The sequence below is a fragment of the Oryza sativa genome, chromosome 11, assembly GCF_034140825.1.
Source record: "Oryza sativa Japonica Group chromosome 11, ASM3414082v1".
In the NCBI taxonomy this organism is placed as follows: domain Eukaryota; kingdom Viridiplantae; phylum Streptophyta; class Magnoliopsida; order Poales; family Poaceae; genus Oryza; species Oryza sativa.
This window is the reverse complement of record NC_089045.1, coordinates 10,459-28,255: the sequence shown is the minus strand read 5'-3', so window position 1 is coordinate 28,255 and position 17,797 is coordinate 10,459. Positions and strand designations below refer to the sequence as shown.

General features: G+C 41.3%; 1 protein-coding gene and 1 pseudogene across 4 annotated transcripts; both read left to right on the top strand.

Moving 5' to 3' along the window:
* The first annotated feature begins 6,037 nt into the window (after window positions 1-6,037).
* Window positions 6,038-8,142, top strand: LOC136354059 (pectinesterase inhibitor 10-like). Of its 4 annotated transcripts, none has more exons than XM_066305662.1 (4): window positions 6,038-6,197; window positions 6,867-7,352; window positions 7,537-7,582; window positions 7,727-8,142. In XM_066305662.1, exons 1-4 carry the CDS (start codon window positions 6,098-6,100, stop codon window positions 7,986-7,988), a joined length of 894 nt encoding a protein of 297 aa, XP_066161759.1. In that variant the 5' UTR covers window positions 6,038-6,097; the 3' UTR covers window positions 7,989-8,142. The 4 variants fall into 4 exon arrangements, with proteins under 4 accessions (XP_066161759.1, XP_066161757.1, XP_066161758.1 ...); XM_066305660.1 differs by having other exon boundaries at window positions 6,867-7,454; XM_066305661.1 differs by having other exon boundaries at window positions 6,855-7,352.
* Window positions 8,143-11,270: 3,128 nt separating this feature from the next.
* On the top strand, window positions 11,271-13,417 carry LOC136353857 (INCREASED PETAL GROWTH ANISOTROPY 1-like protein 2; annotated as a pseudogene).
* The last annotated feature ends 4,380 nt before the right edge of the window (window positions 13,418-17,797 follow it).

Genomic DNA, 17,797 nt, shown 5'->3' with positions numbered 1-17,797 from the left:
ATTATTTTTATTACAATTTATACTTGTTTGTTGAGCAATATATTACATATTAATTTACCGTATCATTTTTTGATTTTTTTATAAACCCTAAACCCTACATTATTTAGTTGATATATGATAACCGAGTGGACGTCCGTTGAAGTAATTATTAAAAACGCTGCTTTACTCTATGCTTTTAGGCAGACACCTGCTGCCTTGAAGAAAAAAGTTATATACATGTTTAGTAGAAATTGGCATAAGTATACCATTGTGTTAACGACCAAATTTGGTAAACCATAGATTGGATTTGGAGTCAAAGCCGAAGCGGATTTGGAAAGATTTCGTGATTATCGGAAGCGGAGCACGTATCGGCTACCGTCTGCATCGGCTTATACCGAATTGGATAGGGAGAAGCCGATGTAGCTGATTCTAGCAAGATGACTTTGGAATTATTGTCGGAATCGATTGAGACATTGTAAAAGTATTGCCAGGCATGGATTTAGTCCGAAGGAGGCAATTGTATATATTAATTAGGATATTCTAGTAGTTTCCTTATAGGTATTTTTGGTAAGAGTCTGCCTGAGGGACTTGTTCGTATTTTAGAGTTGTAATAGAAGTGGAGTCGTGTCCGATGTGGACATATTATGTATTTTGGGTATAAATATGACCCCGATACCTTGTAAATAATTAACACCTGTTCAATAACACTTTCGGCGCATCGCCACCTTTTTCTACTTTCATTGTTTCGACGAGTTCTTGCTTTCGAGTTGAGCTGCATCGGTTTCGATCTCCGATGAGAGGTAAAGCTTGTTATGACGGCTTGCGTTATTGGAATTAGTGCTTACATCTTTATGACACTCTAATCTTGTTTATGTGAATCGTCGAGGTATCATATATGCTATATAATCTAGATCGACCTTACTATCCGATCCTGTCGGCTAGCTTTTTTCAGTAAGAATCAGCCGATAGAGTTAGATAATATCGCCGAGTTAGATTATATAGTACTCCCTCCGTCCCAGAAAGAGACGATTCCTGGGTCCCTGATGAAGGTTTAGTACTACTGTGAAAAGACGAAAATACCCTCAGCAACTGCATTATTTATCATTGTCGTTTCTCTCACCCAAGGCAAAGGCATCTGTGGCAAGATAAAAAATGCAAAAATATTTGAAATTTTTCACTTGCCAAAAGCAAATTCTAGAACATTTCTCCAATTGAGAAAACAAATTCTCTAAATTCACAAGCAGGAACATAGCAAGAACACAGCTTAGAAAAAAAAGGTATGCAGTGTAGTTTGCCTTCACAACCACAAGCACTCATCGCCTCTGCCGCCGATGGAGCCGCATCCAGGAGTCACCTCTGCCGCCGCAGACGCTGATGGAGCCGCATCCCACCACCTCTGACACCGCGTCCACTCGTCGCCTCAGCCTCCGCCGCATCCACCCGTCACCAACGCCGACGCCAAAGGCCGCATCCACCTGTCGCCAACGCCGCCACCGCCGCCGCCGACGCCGACGCCGATGCTGCGTCCACCCGTCGCCTCCACCATCGCCGTCTGCCACCACATCCTAGAGGCTGCATCCAAGCGACTTCGATTTGGCATCTGGAGGTGCGGAGGGGAAGATTTGGGAACGAGAGTGTCGGAGATATAGGCCCGAGGGTATGCGAAGTATGGGGAATCTACCTTCCTATCCTGTCTTGTGTCCCTACAGCCTGGTCCTGCCCCCGCAGTCCGCGAACCGCTGGAGCGGCCGGGGGGGTCGGGGCCTCGGGGTGCCACGTCATGCCCCTTGGGCCCTTGCACCGCTTTGCCCCGAGGCCCTCGCCCAGCCGCCATTTGGCGGGGGGAGCGAGCGAGGAGGGGGCCCAGGCTGAGCCTCCATTAATGCGCGCAACGCCCCAACTGCCCCCTGTCTCATTTAATGCAGTGAGGTAGACGTGCGGCGTGCTAAACTGACACGCCATAATCAAAGAATGACCGGTCTGTGACCGGCCTGACGCCGGTCACATCTGACTGGACCGACAACCGTGCTCCCACGTCGCGTCTGCTTCCGGCGGAGTGGAGGTAGGTATGACCCGTCCCATCGGAGGGTCATTCGGACGGCGGCCACCACAAGTCTTCACCCATTAATGAGGGAATGACAGGGCTGTCCCCCGTATCAGGTGAGGGACGGCGCTGGGCCCCACTCAAGGACAAGCTGTGGCTTAGCTTCCAGGCGAAGGCACGGGTCAAGTTCCGGTCAAGATAGGGTGGGTCCCCACTCGAAAGAAGGGTAGGTAGAGGCAGTGCATGTGGTATCCCCTTGAGATATAAAAGGAGGACCTTGCTCACCGAGAAAGAGGACGACTCTCAGTAGGCCTAAACTCTAGGAGAAGAAGAGTGAGAGTGCTCTCCGGAGTTGAGGAACCCTTGTAACACTTAACCATAATCCCAAATACAGGAGTAGGGTATTATGCTTCTCAGTGGCCCGAACCTGTATAATTCGATTGTGTGCAAGCTAACTAGTAGCCCTAGGGACGGATACGTGGTTTCGAGAGGTGAGCTTCTTCCCCCAGCCGAACTCACGAAAGGGGGGTCTCACGACCTCCCGCTATTGAGGGTCTTCCCTCGACAGAGAGAGAGAGACGAGATAGAACGAGAAAGAGAGAGAGAGAGGAATAAGCGAGAGAGAGGCGGCGATTCCAGGAAGGGGAAGAGATAAGGTTTCTGTGGTGTGAGAGGAGAGAGAGATCGCCGCCCAGTACTATGGCCCACATGGAGTAGATGCAACACAGATAAAATACTCCCTTCGTCCCTGAAAGGAGGTCATTCTGCTCCTAAGCAAAAGTCTCATAATTCTTGACGCTGTCCTCTGCCAACAGCACGCACTAGCGAACTCCTAGAAAAACACACACTGCCATATCACTCAAATTAGGTGTATACTCCAAGCTGTAGTATTGATGCTAGCACCCAGCATTAATTGGATGCTTCAAATATTCTTTTTTAACAGTTGTGGCAGTGTACTAATACTAGTTGTACTCCTACTTAAGCATCCAAATGATTAGCACCGATCCCATAAATTGAGGGCAAAATAGTCATTTTCACACAACACTAATTTGGCCTAACTATCCTAGGACGTCCAGCATTATGGGACGGAGGGAGTATCTGTTTTTTTTGCTGAAATCGCTTCTTTGTGGGATAAATCCTCCCCCTCCCAGAAATCGCTTCTTTCTGGGACGGAGGGAGTATATCCACCATCTTGAAAAGGCTTTTATTGGTTTGTTTAGATCTTATGTTTCTCTTTATACTTAATGTTGCATCAGTTAAGTTTGATATATTAAGTAATATTTAGAACTACAATCTCTAACATGTCTCATGATTGCTAATAGAGATAGCATCGGAGTTTCAGCCGATCTTACCTAGTTTAGCTATCTTGTTCTTTATCTATTTACTTGATGTGCTAAATCTGCCATTTATATTAAGATCTCACTAAGCTCGATATCGATCTACTTAGGTTATCCTAATAATAGATTGATTCTTGTTTAATATATTTAACTTATAATGATATCTTAGTATAAAAATGTATCGGAGCAATAGCCGATACACTCTAGATTTACCTAGAGGCTATGCTATGAACAAAGGCACGCTCCCCGAAAACAGGGGTGTGAATTCGCAGCCCCTCCCTCCAGAACCGCGTAGCCAGCCCATCCGATGGGCAAGCCCACTTACACATACCACCCCATTTACACTTTCGTCCTAGCTTTGTATAAAATGGTTAACCGAGAGTGACATGGTTGGAGGGACAATGCCTTATAAGTTGGTTCCAGCCTTGCTAAACTAGCAACATGAGCACCCAATTCTCATGGGCCATACAGGCCAAATCGTAATTGGGCCAGGATGTTACACGCAGTGAGTTTGCACGGTGAGTGCGTGAACCCATAATGTGTTCATGATATCATCACAAATTCGCGCGAAGCGCGCGACTTCGCACGGAGAAAATTGGTTGGATGCGAATTCGTGACACTGTGGATTGCATGATTAAATAATTAATTAGCATCACTAGAAATTAATTAGTTGGTGGTTATTTCTAGTGTTATTAGCATTTAATGAACAACAAATTCATTGTCAACATTTAATTTAGTAGGCATTTCGCTGTCCAGCCAAGCGAACTCGCGCGGGGCCAGAGATTTTTTTTGTTTTAGAACTTTTAAATAAATAATTTTAATAATAGACCTTTCATGAACTTATTTTTAAAAATAAACCTTTTCGCCACGCCATTGTAAACGGCATGGCCAATCTGAGCTGCCACGCCATTGGTTGTGGCGTGGCAAAGGTTGCCCTATGGCAGTCGTTGCCGTTGACAAGGCCAATCGGGCGCTGACGTGGCTACTTCCATGCCCGCCTTGTTGGCATGGCAGGGCAAAAGGCACAACTATTTTATATTTCTCAAGAAAAAAAATATGATAAGAAAATTTCATGTGTTAGGAATATTTTTATTAATATCATGACCATTGTTGTTTATGATAAACGTGCCAAGTTTGTATTTAGAAAATTGGTACTAAATGGGTAAAGATCGGATAAAGTATCTGCGGTATTTGTGAGGTATTCCTAGAAAACTTTGTGCGGTTTTGATGGACTTGATTTATGTTTTGAAGATATGAATGGTTCAAGCATTGTCGATTCCTTATTCCCTATTTTCACTGCAATTTGCAGGGATGGAAATGACTAAATCAGGCATCACAAAGCAATCACTTGAATGCTAGTTGGAACAATGTCGTGATAGGATGGAGAAGTAAGAACGCAAGTAGAAGGAAGAAAATGTAGTAGGATGCGAAAGCAACTTTATTAATAAAAATGAAATAGATCCATTATTTTTCGATTCGTGAACCATACAATAGCAAAAACCATTAGGAGCATACGATAATAAAGCTAAATCATCGTATAAATGAACGATACGGGTTTGTCTGTGGCAATGAATCAACGACGGCGAATATTAAATATTCACAATTAGCACTAGTTATGGAACAATACAACGGCGGAATACAACTATTTCTACACCAAAATAAGCACAACATGCTACATAATCACAAAAACCTAAAAATATCGTGTTCGTGCTATCCCATGTCTAACCCCACTTTTAACCATATCATAAAAAACCGTATTTTCACATAAATAACTCTAACAGAAACGAGTACTACTCCAAAATACACCTCGATCTACTCCGATCCATCCCCATGAATCTCATTACCACATATTTCAATCACATTACATTCAACACTAAACATTATAGATACATGCAAAAAATAAGAGAAAACGATAAAAAGGAGGTATACCTTACGGGATGGGCTCCCACTCAAAAGAGCTTCAAATCGGAGCAAAAACACCGGATTTTGAGTAGATTTGGATGGATTTGGGGAGGGGGCACTGGTTTCTTCGTCGCTAGGAGAGAGAGAACAGTGGGGAGGAGAAGAAGCGAGGAAGGAGGAAGAAAGGGGCAGCGGCGGCGATCGGGAGATATTTCCCCCCACCACGCCAGGCGGGATGGCGTGGCGGTGTTATGCCACCGAGCTTGGCATGGCAAGCCCAACCACCGCCCGCCTGCCACGTCGGCTCCGATTAACCTTGTCAACGGCAACGACTGCCACGGGGCACCTTTTGCCATGCCACTACCAATCACTTGGCAGCTCAGTTTAGTCACGCCATCACAGGTGGCGTGGCGAAAATGTTCATTTTTTAAAATAATTTCTTGGAGTATATTATTAAAATTATTTATTTAAATGGTCTAAAATATAAAAAAGATTCCGGGGCCAGCGAGTTCGCGTCCCCGTCGAGCGATTGTGCGCACTGCCTTTCCTAATTCTTTTCAATCGTGTGTATTCATATAAAACCAGTGAAATAATAACATATTTTTTAAAAAAATCCTGGCTTGGACGCCTGCAAGGCTGCAACTCCAGTCCAGAGTGGAGACTGCAGACTGACCAACCCTTTGCACTTTCCCTGGCCGAAAGGGCAACCAACGGTAGCAAGCACGCACACACTCTCAGTCATATCACCTGCCCGACGCCGGTTCCCCACCCCCCTATCTCCCTTTCTCCACTCCCAAATCGTATTTCTTGAGCTTCCCAGCAACACAGCACAAATATGGCCAGGAGATGGGGTCTCTTCTTCTTTCTCCCCCTCCTCCTCCTCCTCCTCCTCTCCTGCTCCTGCATCATCTCCCACGCGCTTCCCTGCTGCTCAGGTCTGTGTGCTTGTTCCTCTGCTTCCATCTGCACCTTCAGACTTCAGTTCAGTGTGTATGAACTATCAGTGTTGTACAGTTGCTGCTGGCGTCCACAAGGCCAGATCTTCATTTCTGTTCCCATGTTTTTCCCTTTTCCATTTGGCTAGCATATGACTAGGGTTTTTCATCATTCCTTTAATCCTACACCAGTTTTAGATGTATTTCGACTTGTACATTCCTGTTTGGTTGCAAGAGCTTAGCGTGACGAGGGATTGGATTTGACCAAATTAACAATTTGGTCTTGTTTGAAAGAGAAATTTGATAATATACCATCCAATGAAATGGGGGAACCACGACATAACACTATTTCATCTCTTTTCTTACTATTAGTAGAATAGTACAAGAGCATGGAAAGGAAATCTAATTTATCTATGTTCAATCCCACATCCCACCTAATGGATCATTAGTCCTTTTTAATTGCCTGAATCACGACCGTTTCCTACTCATGGGTATTACAAATTATGTCCTGATTTTTTTAATAAAAAACGACTACTCTTTGATTAAGTACTACTGTACTAGTACATCTTAGAAGGCTGACCTGAGCTTTATCAGGACATAATAAAAGCCTTTGGTTTGCTAATGATGACACTCAATGACTAATTAATTATTTGTTAGTTAAAACTGCAGGCAAACAAACTGCCCACGATGACCTGAATCCAGAACAGGCAACTAATCCAACGATGCCAATCACAGTCCCATCTACAAACCCAGCACCAATTATCATCACTGTTCCTTCCACAAACCCTACCATCACAATTCCTTCCTTGAATCCTCTCCCTACACCCATTACTGCCCCCTCAATGGTGAATCCTTCCACCTCACCTGCACCTGCGGCATACCCGCTACCGACGCCTTCAACCTCTCCTCCTTCTGCATCATTAACCAACCCAACATCAAACCCAATGACGCCTGCTATCAGCATGCCACCTCCTGCTCTCACCACAACTCCACCCACTGCCCCAGGTCTTTCTGGGCAGCAACTATGGTGTGTGGCCAAGGCTGACTCAGCAGATATTGCACTTCAGAATGCACTGGACTACGCATGCGGCATTGGAGGAGCAGATTGCTTAGCAATACAACCATCAGGCACTTGTTATTATCCAAATACCTTAGGTGCGCATGCATCCTATGCTTTTAACAGCTATTACCAGAGGAGCCCTGCAACCTCCAGCTGCGATTTTGGGGGGACGGCAATTCTTGTCAATGTCAATCCCAGTAAGGATTGATCTCCTCTCATTTCAATGTCATTATGTTGGTGTTGTAAAGATCATGTTATGCGTGTATATTTCCTTTGCAGGCTCAGGAAGCTGTGTTTTGGCATCGTCAATGTCGTTACCATCAAGGTGAAAATCATTTCAACTCTGAAAACATGAACACTCTAGTGCTTGACCGTGCCCTTTTAATATATATTATTAAGAGAGTTTGAGAGTTGAGGCTGAAAAGCCCTTAAGTCTAAAAACAATGAAATGTTGTGTTTACTCTTGCAGCTCCGTGTCTGGGTACAATCCTGCATTGACAACTCCTACGGCATCATCCACTATTACTCCTACTACGTTATCTGGTTCAGGTCCATCAGTGCTGAACCCGGATGGCTCAGGCTCCGCCAGTAGTTCTGAGTTTGGTTCAGACATTCCAGCCACGAGCAATTCTTGGCGTTCAATCTCCCCCAATGGCTGGTCCTTGGCAGCTTCGTTTTCAATGCTTGCATGGGCATACATGATGAAAGGAACAATTTTGGAAACAGAGTGATTAAAACGATGTAAAGAGCTAGGGAATTCACTCGGCCAAGTTGTATGGCGCGCAGGTTGGGCCGGAACTAGGAAATACTTCCTCCATTTCATATTATAAGACTTTCTAACATTGTCCACATTCTAATGAATTTTGATATATATGTGTGTCTTCATTAACATCTATATGAATACAGACAATGCTATAAAGTCTTATAACCAGAAACGGTAGTAGTAGAAACTAAACTAGCTAAACTAGCTTGATAGATGACCGGTCAATAGCTGTTGCAGTGCGTGCGAGGGCCGAGGGGACCCTTCTTCCTTGAGTGACCGAAGAAAGAAAGAGAAAAAAAATGCCTCTTTTTGACTTTTGAGCCCCTGTTGCCGGCTGTATTGCCGGATGTGGTTGCGTGATATGGTGCGGGAGCAGTAGATAGCATGGAAGCGCAGAAGTTCAAGACAAAGTTGAGTGGCATGGAATTGGAAGGCATGAGGCATCTTAGCCATAGGAGCAATACAGGCGCCCGAATCAAAAGAGCCAAATTCAAGTCACACGAGTGAGATTGTTTCAGATGATTGAGATTTAATTAAGCAAAGCTCTCAACATCAAGACAAATATATATGAGAGAATCCCTTATATGCCACTAGAATTTGACCAGTTACCTTATATGCCACTCAAAATTGGCTTCTCCCTTATATGCCACTAGTTAAGTTTTTCCACCATTTTATGCCACTCCCACCACTAGTCAAAGGTTAGTTTTTTCGTAAATGACCAATATGCCCTCTCAACTAAAAAATGTGTAAACTTCAAAAAATCATAACTAATTTATTTTAAATCCTTTTTGAGTGAACAAAATTTTGTCAGAACCAGTGAAAAATGCTCTTTATATTAAAAATATTGTTGGAAAACTGCATGTTTCATGCTTACATTGAAAATTTATTTGTGATGGTAATGGCTAAAATTGCATGTGATGCAGAAAAAATCAATTTTCATATGTTGTATCCAGTAGCTATATTAGTACTAAAATACCTATTATTGGTTGTATACTAATTCTAAAGGGCAAATGCGTCTTTTTTACAATGAAGTTAACGGTCAACTGACGGTGGACCGACGGCAATGGCATAAAAGGGAGGAGAAACTTAAACCGGTGACATAGAAGGGAGAAGCCAATTTGAAGTGGCATATAAGGGAGCCGGTTAATTTAGAGTGGCATATAAGGGATCCTCTCAATATATATACTACCAGTCTTGTGTTTGCTTGCACTTGCTTACTTGCCCCACTCACCATACCTACTAGTACTGACCAACCTACCCTGTTTTCCATGTATCTACTGAGTATTGTTCTTGCCAAACGTCCAAGGCTGACTGCAATGGACTCTCCACATCAGATTTGTTAATTGTTAACCCAATACTTGTTCAGTAGTTTGATTCTATACTACGAATAAGTTCAATTCCATATAAGTCAATACTGGTCGCACATCAATTGGATATATAGGAATCTAGCAAGCTGCAAATGTTCAGTTAAACGAAAATTCTGCTGGTCAGTTTTGGAAAAGTAAACGGTCGTGTCATGTTCAGAAACTATTTGGATCTCAGGGTTAGCTGCAGTAGGTCCAGAACAAATTGAAGGCCAGCACTTAATATTTTGAACATGAAAGGCTCTGTATACTTTTATCAGAAAAGAAATTATAATTTTTGATCAGAAAAGAAGTGAATTACTAGTTAAAGAATCTGTAGCGTGACACTTGGTCCTTTTGGAACCTTGGGTTGGGTTGGTTGCAAGTGATGTGAAGGTAGGGTATTGGGACACTCCACCAAGAGCTAGCTAGCTTAGCATTATTTTCCATAAATACGAGATTGTTGTATTGAATTGTTCGGCCTCACTTTAAAGGATCCAAATGTGCTACCTACATTCCCACTGTCCAGCTCCACTGCTTCAGCCTCCAGCAATTAGTTCTCTTTAGCTATAAGTAGCAGCACCTCTCCACTCTTCTGGTCTCAGACCAATTTCCTTTGGATCGGAGATGCTCGTCTTGCATCCTGCGAAATTCAGGTGCTTCCTTTTCTCCATGTTTCTGGGAATATTAATATGATCTCCTGTAAGTATTTGCCCCTTTTTTTTCTTGTGTTTCCATGCTGCAATTTTTTTATGATGGTTTGGTTGTGATCTTTATCGAATATGTCTTCTTTCTTGGATGATTTATTTCCCTCTACTATTCTCGTCAGTTAACTTCGACTTTGTTTAGTGCAAGGCAGCTGAACAATTGTACTTCATGATTGTGCCATTGCTTAAAGTACAAAATTAATTGACAAGATTGATTCAGTCAGCTATCAAGGAAAGAGAATAAAGATGGCATTCAAGGCCAGCATTCAGCAATACTGGGCAAACAATTATCATTATCAACCGATAATAGTTACTCCCTCCGTTTCAAAATGTTTGACGCCGTTGACTTTTTAGCACATGTTTGAGTATTCGTCTTATTCAAAAAATTCAAGTAATTATTAATTCTTTTTCTATCATTTAATTTATTGTTAAATATACTTTTATGTAGGCATATAATTTTACATATTTCATAAAAGTTTTTGAATAAGACAAATGGTCAAACATGTGCTAAAAAGTCAATGGTGTCAAACATTTCGAAACGGAGGGAGTACAACTTTGCTTTGCTAACTTGACCTGTACAATTCAAATTATATTCCAACTGATAGTCGTCAAAATGTTCAGTAGGATCTTTTGCCATTTTTTGTTTGTTATTGTAGCTGTCATAAAAACTAGACATTGGCTACTTTCTCCTCCCTTACCTTTTCAATTTTCTTGCTTCTAATTACGCAGTACTGTAGCAGTAGTAAATTCAGCTGGTTAATTGCTTAGGTGGTTGATCTCACATGGCCTAGAAGACTACGTATACTAGTCTTCCAGCTACTCCAGCCTGTTTGTCATGTTTGTCAAACGTCCTGCCAAAATCTAATTAGTCAATCTTTTTTTAGACAATAGCTTTGCTTGTACTTCTTTCGTTTCGCAATATAAGTTATTCTAGCATTTTCCACATTTATATTGATACTAATGATTTTAGACATATATATCTATAGATTCATTAGCATCAATATGAATGTGAGAAATGCTAGAATGACTTACATTGTAAAACGGAGGGAGTAGTAACTAGTGGTATTATAGTGGGCTTTAGCATCCAATGCTAGCTAGAGTATATGATTGCAATGTTGATTGCATGAAAGAAAAAAATAATTGCCAGAGTAGAGTAGGAGAGAAGACTGTCTTCCATGCATTGCCAATGCCAACCAAAGCACCAATTCATGTATGCAGATCAACCAAAGATATCAGCTGCTCGGCGGCAGCGGTGGTGCCTCCAGGTCCTCCAGAGCAGCGGCAGCGGCAGCGCCACCGGCTAAGACTAGGCCAGCCGTGGCAAGGAGTCCTGTGAGAGCGAGCGGCAACAGCAAGGATGAGAAGAAATCGGAGTCGGAATCGGAGGCCCTGAGGCGGGAGGTGGATAGGCTACGACGGCGCAACGAGGAGCTGGAGCAGCAGCTCGCCCTCGCGCACCGCACGGTGGCTCAGCTCTGGCAGCAGCAGCAGCAGGTAGCAGCAGCCAAAAACTCCCAAGCGCCGAGTATTCCCCCCAAGCCAGCCCCAGCACCGCCGCCTCCTCTTCCTCCTACTAGTGCTACCGTAATTCCCCAGGGAGTGCCTGTGCCACCTCCGCCGCCACCACCTCCTAATACTAATGGTAACAGTAAAAGCAGTAGAAGAAATCAGCAAGGGCCTTCCAAGGCGACGGCGCTGGTCAACATGTACAACTCCTTCAACACCAACATCGCTGCCTCCGGCATTGTTGGCGAACTGCAGAACCGATCCACACACTTGTTAGCGGTCAGTCATTATGTGTGATCAGATTTCCATTACCGAAGATTGATAGACCTCCATTGCCTAATTAGAGGATTATTACTTGCCTTGTTTCCGGTGGCTGGGGCATGCATTGCAGATCAAAGCAGACGTACAAGCAAAAGCAGGGTTGATTAACCATCTCATCGCTAAACTCCAACAAATTACATTCGCCGATGTGGACCAAGTGCTCACCTTTGTGGATTGGCTTGACCAACAACTATCAACTCTGGTAAGTGGACTACATTTCTTTCTTTCTTCCTTCCTTCTTATAAATTCTTTTCATCCTTTGCTTGTTTGCTCCTCTTATTATTGATTAACGATCGATCCATTTCAGTCTGACGAGACAGCTGTATTGAAGCACTTCAGCTGGCCAGAGAGAAAAGCCGATGCACTCCAGGCCATCTCAACTCTCTTCTCACACAGATCTCTAAGTACCCTCCCAATGACGACCCCACCCTTACTTCCTGTGAGGCTATTCTCACCAAGACATCAGCCTTGCAACATAAGTATACACTACATCAAAAAAGCTCTGCAAGATGTCATTATGATGAGATATGTCACTTCTCATCTGCTTGCTTGTGAAATTGACATGCTTGTGAAATGGATGTCAGGCTGGAGAAGAGCATGAGCAGATTGGTGAATCTGAGGAGCTTGGCGATGCCGTCATACAAAGAATTGAGGATACCCACTGACTGGATGCTTGATTCAGGGATTGCTTCCAAGGTACTAGCCATGTTCTCATTTCGCTTCGTTTCTTTCTTTATTAAGGCACAAGGCATGAAATCCCAAGCAGATGAGGCTGGCATCACTCAAGCTTGCAAAGGTGTACGTGAAGAGAGCCCTCAAGGAACTAGACAGGGAAACAGGGGGTGAGGCTCTCCTTGCTCAAACTGTGCATTTCGCCTACAGGGTTCACCAGGTAATTAATGGAGTACTTATCAACAACGTATACCAAGCTGATGGATGATCATGACATTTCATGTGCTATAATACTGTTTGTTTGCATGGTGTATAGTTTGCTGGAGGACTTGACTGCGAAGCAATGCGCCTATTTGAAGATCTGACAAAGCGGCCTCACAAGGCCTCCTCTCCCCTGAGCTTTCTGAAGATGAATTGAAATATACATCATTCACAAGCATCAAAATTAATTGCTGATGAGATGAGATATATGTGGCTTGTCAAAAGGGGTGATGGAAAAACTAATGCGGTGACTCTTTTTGTATACGTACATATAATCTACTACTACTAGTTCTTTAAAAACACGTTAGAGAGATTACTCCAATGTGAATAATAAAGATTAATCTCAATATGGTACGCATCCATTGATGTACTGAGATATCATGAAGACAATACCAGAAATACAATACTTTGTATCTGATAATGCAGTTCACTTGTAACCTACAACACACCAACAGTTGTGTATCCACAGCCCAAGTGTTGTCCTCCATTGCACCTACTGTATATTGTCATCACCATGGTTACACTCTCTAGGGGTGGACTGTATTATAAGAGTTTGACGCTAACTCTGCACTGTACTACTGTTATAAATTCAAGTCTACTTGGAACCAATTAAGACTCATATATTTGACTATTGTCCTATCAAACTGATCCACTGATTTAATCTGCACTCAATCGTACCTGAAAAAGCCTTATTACAAAGTTTGTAACCAAACAAAAACTATTTGTTTCAAAGGATCTTTCATTCTGCACATATGCAGAAGAACTTTTCTGAGAATTTTTTTCGGAGGAGTGCCGGAGTGTCGGCATATTCTTCCAACGGAGTTCGAGAGAAAGCCGGGATTGTCGGCTTTCTTCTCTCGCTTGTACCTCGGCGGATGCTTCCTTTATCAAAGTAAGTGTTCGAGTTTCTTTATGTTCTTTAATTTGTTTATTCAAGTGAGATATGTTCTCATCAGTGCAGATTCGTTGCTTAGTGTGCAGTTGAGTGCTCTAGTACTAGGACTCTGCATAAAGAAGAAAATTCTTGCGCAAAACTAGAGTAATAATTAATAACTTAGGCATGGTGTCTAGGTTAGAAATTACCTTTATTTTTTGTGTGCTCCACGAAAAATGAGGTAGACGGCAAGTGGTGACAGCCCTGTCTGTCCTTCGTATCCCTCCATGTTCGGGTACATCATAGAGCTCAAGGCCGGACTCAGCCTGACAGACCAAGGGAGGGCTGGTGCCCGAAGCATTCGATATAGTCTTACCTTTAACTTAATTAACTAATTAAAAGAGATAGGACGGAGGTCCTACGGTAGGTAAGAGCACGCACAAGCACTTGACCGAAGGGGACCAGTATAGAGCCGTAAGCGCGGTGGGGGGAAGAAGTTTTTTTCTTTTTTTGAGAATGAGGAATAATCAATTTGGTCCGTTGCTAAGAAATCAGTAGAAATCGGGTTCTTATTATTATGTTCTTGGAATTGATTTTGTGGCATGGACCTTGTATCATTGGCTTGCTCACAAGTATCTGTACGGTGTAATTGGCAACCCACATAGGATTTGGCATGGATGTGCAATTGCAAGGTCCCTTGTTGGAGTGTATAAACTACTCTGTTTTTGAGCTTTTCACCGGTAGGTCAGTAGGCCTTTTAGAAGAACCGGAGTCAGAGTGAACTGCGGTATTTCATTCAGTCAGCTTGGCTTTTCTATAGTTGGCCTTTTTGTCTACCTTCTTGAGTCAATGTCACATTGGTCCATTCTGGTCTTCAGTAAGTCAGTGTTCACCAAGGAATCCTCTCTAGACTATTTATCCTAGTTTTTGTCCTTGGATCGAATCTTGATCGTAGATAGTACACACACATTCCTCGTGTTCGATACCTTTGGAATACTCTAAGGGGAATTGGTACAATGGTATTCCGTGCTCTTGTAGATTTATATGTGATCGTGAGAAATGCCAACATTAATATTCACAAACTTCATGTGTAATGATCCTGATGCTACCACTAGTGAAAATTTTAGGTAGAGGAAAAAAGTTTCACGCTTTTTTGAAAGGTTAACACTTACGTGTTTTGGCGGATGGCTATAATTGACGAAATCATTGGTCGATGGCAAAAATCACAAATTTTTTCTGTGTTAATGTTAATATTCTCAAAATTAATGTGCAAAGATCCTGATAGTAAAACTAGTAAAATTTTGGGCCTTAGGTAACATGTCTTGCCTTTTTCAATTGGTTTATACTCACGTGTTTCGGTCGAAGGCTATAATTCACAATTTTTTTAACCTGGAAGCAAAATTTCATGAATTTTTTTTTGTTGTAAATTAATATTCACAAACTTCATGTGCAACTATCTTGATGCTAACACTATTGAAACTTTTGGCCAGATAATAAAAATCATGTTTTTTTCAAAGGTTAACACTCACGGGTTTTGGTCGAAGACTATAGGCCACAAAAATATTTGTCAATGGCAAAAAACCACAAAAATTGTTTATCATAATGCTAATATTCACAAACTTAATGTGCAAAGATCCTGATGGTAACACCAGGGGAAAAACGACTCCTTTTTTCAAAAGTTAACACTCGTGTATTTTGGCCGAAGTCTGTAGCTCACATAATTTTTGGCCAATGACAAATAACCATGAATAATTTTTATAGTAATGTTAATATTCACAAATTTAATGCACAAAGATCCCGATGCTAATACTTGAAGATATTTGGGCCTGTGAAAAAAACTCATACTTTTTTCCAAAGGTTAATACTCACGTGTTTTGGCAGAAGCCTATTACTCACAATTTTTTAACAGGGAGGCAAAATTTCACGAAATTTTGTGTGCTAACGTTAATATAGAAAGTTCACACGCATTTATTCTTATTCTAACACTAGTGAAAATTTTGGCAAGAGTGAAAAAATCATGCATTTCCAAAGGATGAAACTCACGGGTTTTGGCCGAATGCTATAGCTCACGAAATTTTATGTTGATAGCAAAAATCATGAAGATCTTCTATTTGAATGTTAATATTCTCAAAATTAGTGCACAAAGATCCTGGTACTAATAATAATAGTAAGATTGGGCCCCAGAAAAAAAAACTCTTGCAATTTTTAATGGTTAATATTCACGTGTTTCGGCCGAAGGCTATAACTCACAATTTTATAGCCTAGAGGCAAAATTTCATGATTTTTTGTAGTAATATTGTTATACATTAGCTTCATGTGCAAAGATACTGATTCTAACACTAATGAAATTTTGGGCCAGGTAAAAAATATCACGCGTTTTTTCATAGGCTAATACTCACGAGTTTTGACCTAAGGCTATAGCTAACAAATTTTTTGACCGATGGAAAAAAATCATGACATTTTTTTGTTATGTCAATGTTCACAAACTTAATTTTCAAACATCTCAAATCTAATACTAGCAAAGTTTTTGGCCAGAGGAAAAAATACATCTATTTTTTCCAATGGTTCACTCACATGTTTTAGCCGAAGGCTATAACTGACATTTTTTTAACCTGGAGGCAAATTTCACGAAATCTTTTTACCAATGCTGATGTTCAAAAACTTCATGCGCAATGATCCTGATGCTACCAGTCTACCACGGGTGAAAAATTTTGGCCAGAGGAAAATACTCGTGCTTTCTTCAAAGGTTAACACTTTCGGGTTTTGGCCGAAGGCTATAGCTCACGAAAATTTTGGCTGATGACAAAAAGCCACATAAAATTATTATTATAATGTTAATATTAACAAACTTAATGTGCAAAGATCTTGATGCTAACACTAGAGAAATTTTGGGCCATGGGAAAAACACTAGTTTCTTAAAGGTTGACTCTCACATGTTTTGGCCAAAGGCTATACCTTACGAAATTTTTGGCCAATGGCAAAAGATCACGAAATTTTTCTCTTAATGTTAATATTATTAAAATTAATGTGCAAAGTCCTGATACTAAAACTAGTAAACTTTTGGGCCTGAGAAAAAAATCTTGCACCTTTTCCAATGGTTTACACTCGCGTGTTTTGGCCGAAGGCCATAACTCATGATTTTATAGCCTAGAGGGAAAATTTCAAGAATTTTTTTGTAGTAAGATTAATATGCATAAACTTCATGTGCAATGATCCTGATGCTAACCCTAGTGAAAATTTGGGCCAGGTAAAAAAATCACGTGTTTTTTCAAAGTTTAACACTTAGAGGCAGTTTCAGCCGAAGGCTATAGCTCATGAAATTTTGGCTGATAGCAAAAAACCACGAAATTTTTTTATTGTAATGTTAATATTCACAAACTTAATGTGCAAAGATCTTGATGCTAACAATAGTGAAGAAATTTTGGGCCATGGGGAACAATCACTCGTTTTTTCAATGTTTAAGACTCACGTGGTTTGGCCGAAGGCTATAGCTTACGAAAATTTTGGCCGATGGCAAAAAGTCTTGACAATTTTTTTGGTATGTTGATATTCACAAACTTTATTTTCAAAGATCTCGATTCTAATACTAGCAAAAGTTTTGGCCTGAGGGAAAAAATACATGCGTTTTTTTCCTGAAGTTAACAATCACATGTTTTGGCCGAAGGATATAACTTATGAAATCTTTTTGTACCAATGTTAATATTCAAAAACTCCATGTGCAATGATCCTAATGCTACCACTTGTGAAAATTTTTCCCAAGGAAAAATATTCATGCTTTTTTTCAAAGGTTAACACTCTCGGGTTTCGTTTGAAGGCTATAGCTCACGAAAATTATGGCCGATAGCAAAAAACCACAGAAACTTTTTATTGTAATGTCAAAATTATCAAACTTAATGTGCAAAGATCCTGATGCTAACACTAGAGAAATTTTGGGCCATGGTAAAAAACACTTGTTTTTCAAAGTTTAACACTCACCGGTTTTGGCAAAGGCTATATAGCTCACGAAATTTTTGGCTGATGGCAAAAATCATGAAAATTTTTATCACAATGTTAATATTCACAAACTTCAAGCGCAAAGATCTTGACACTAATA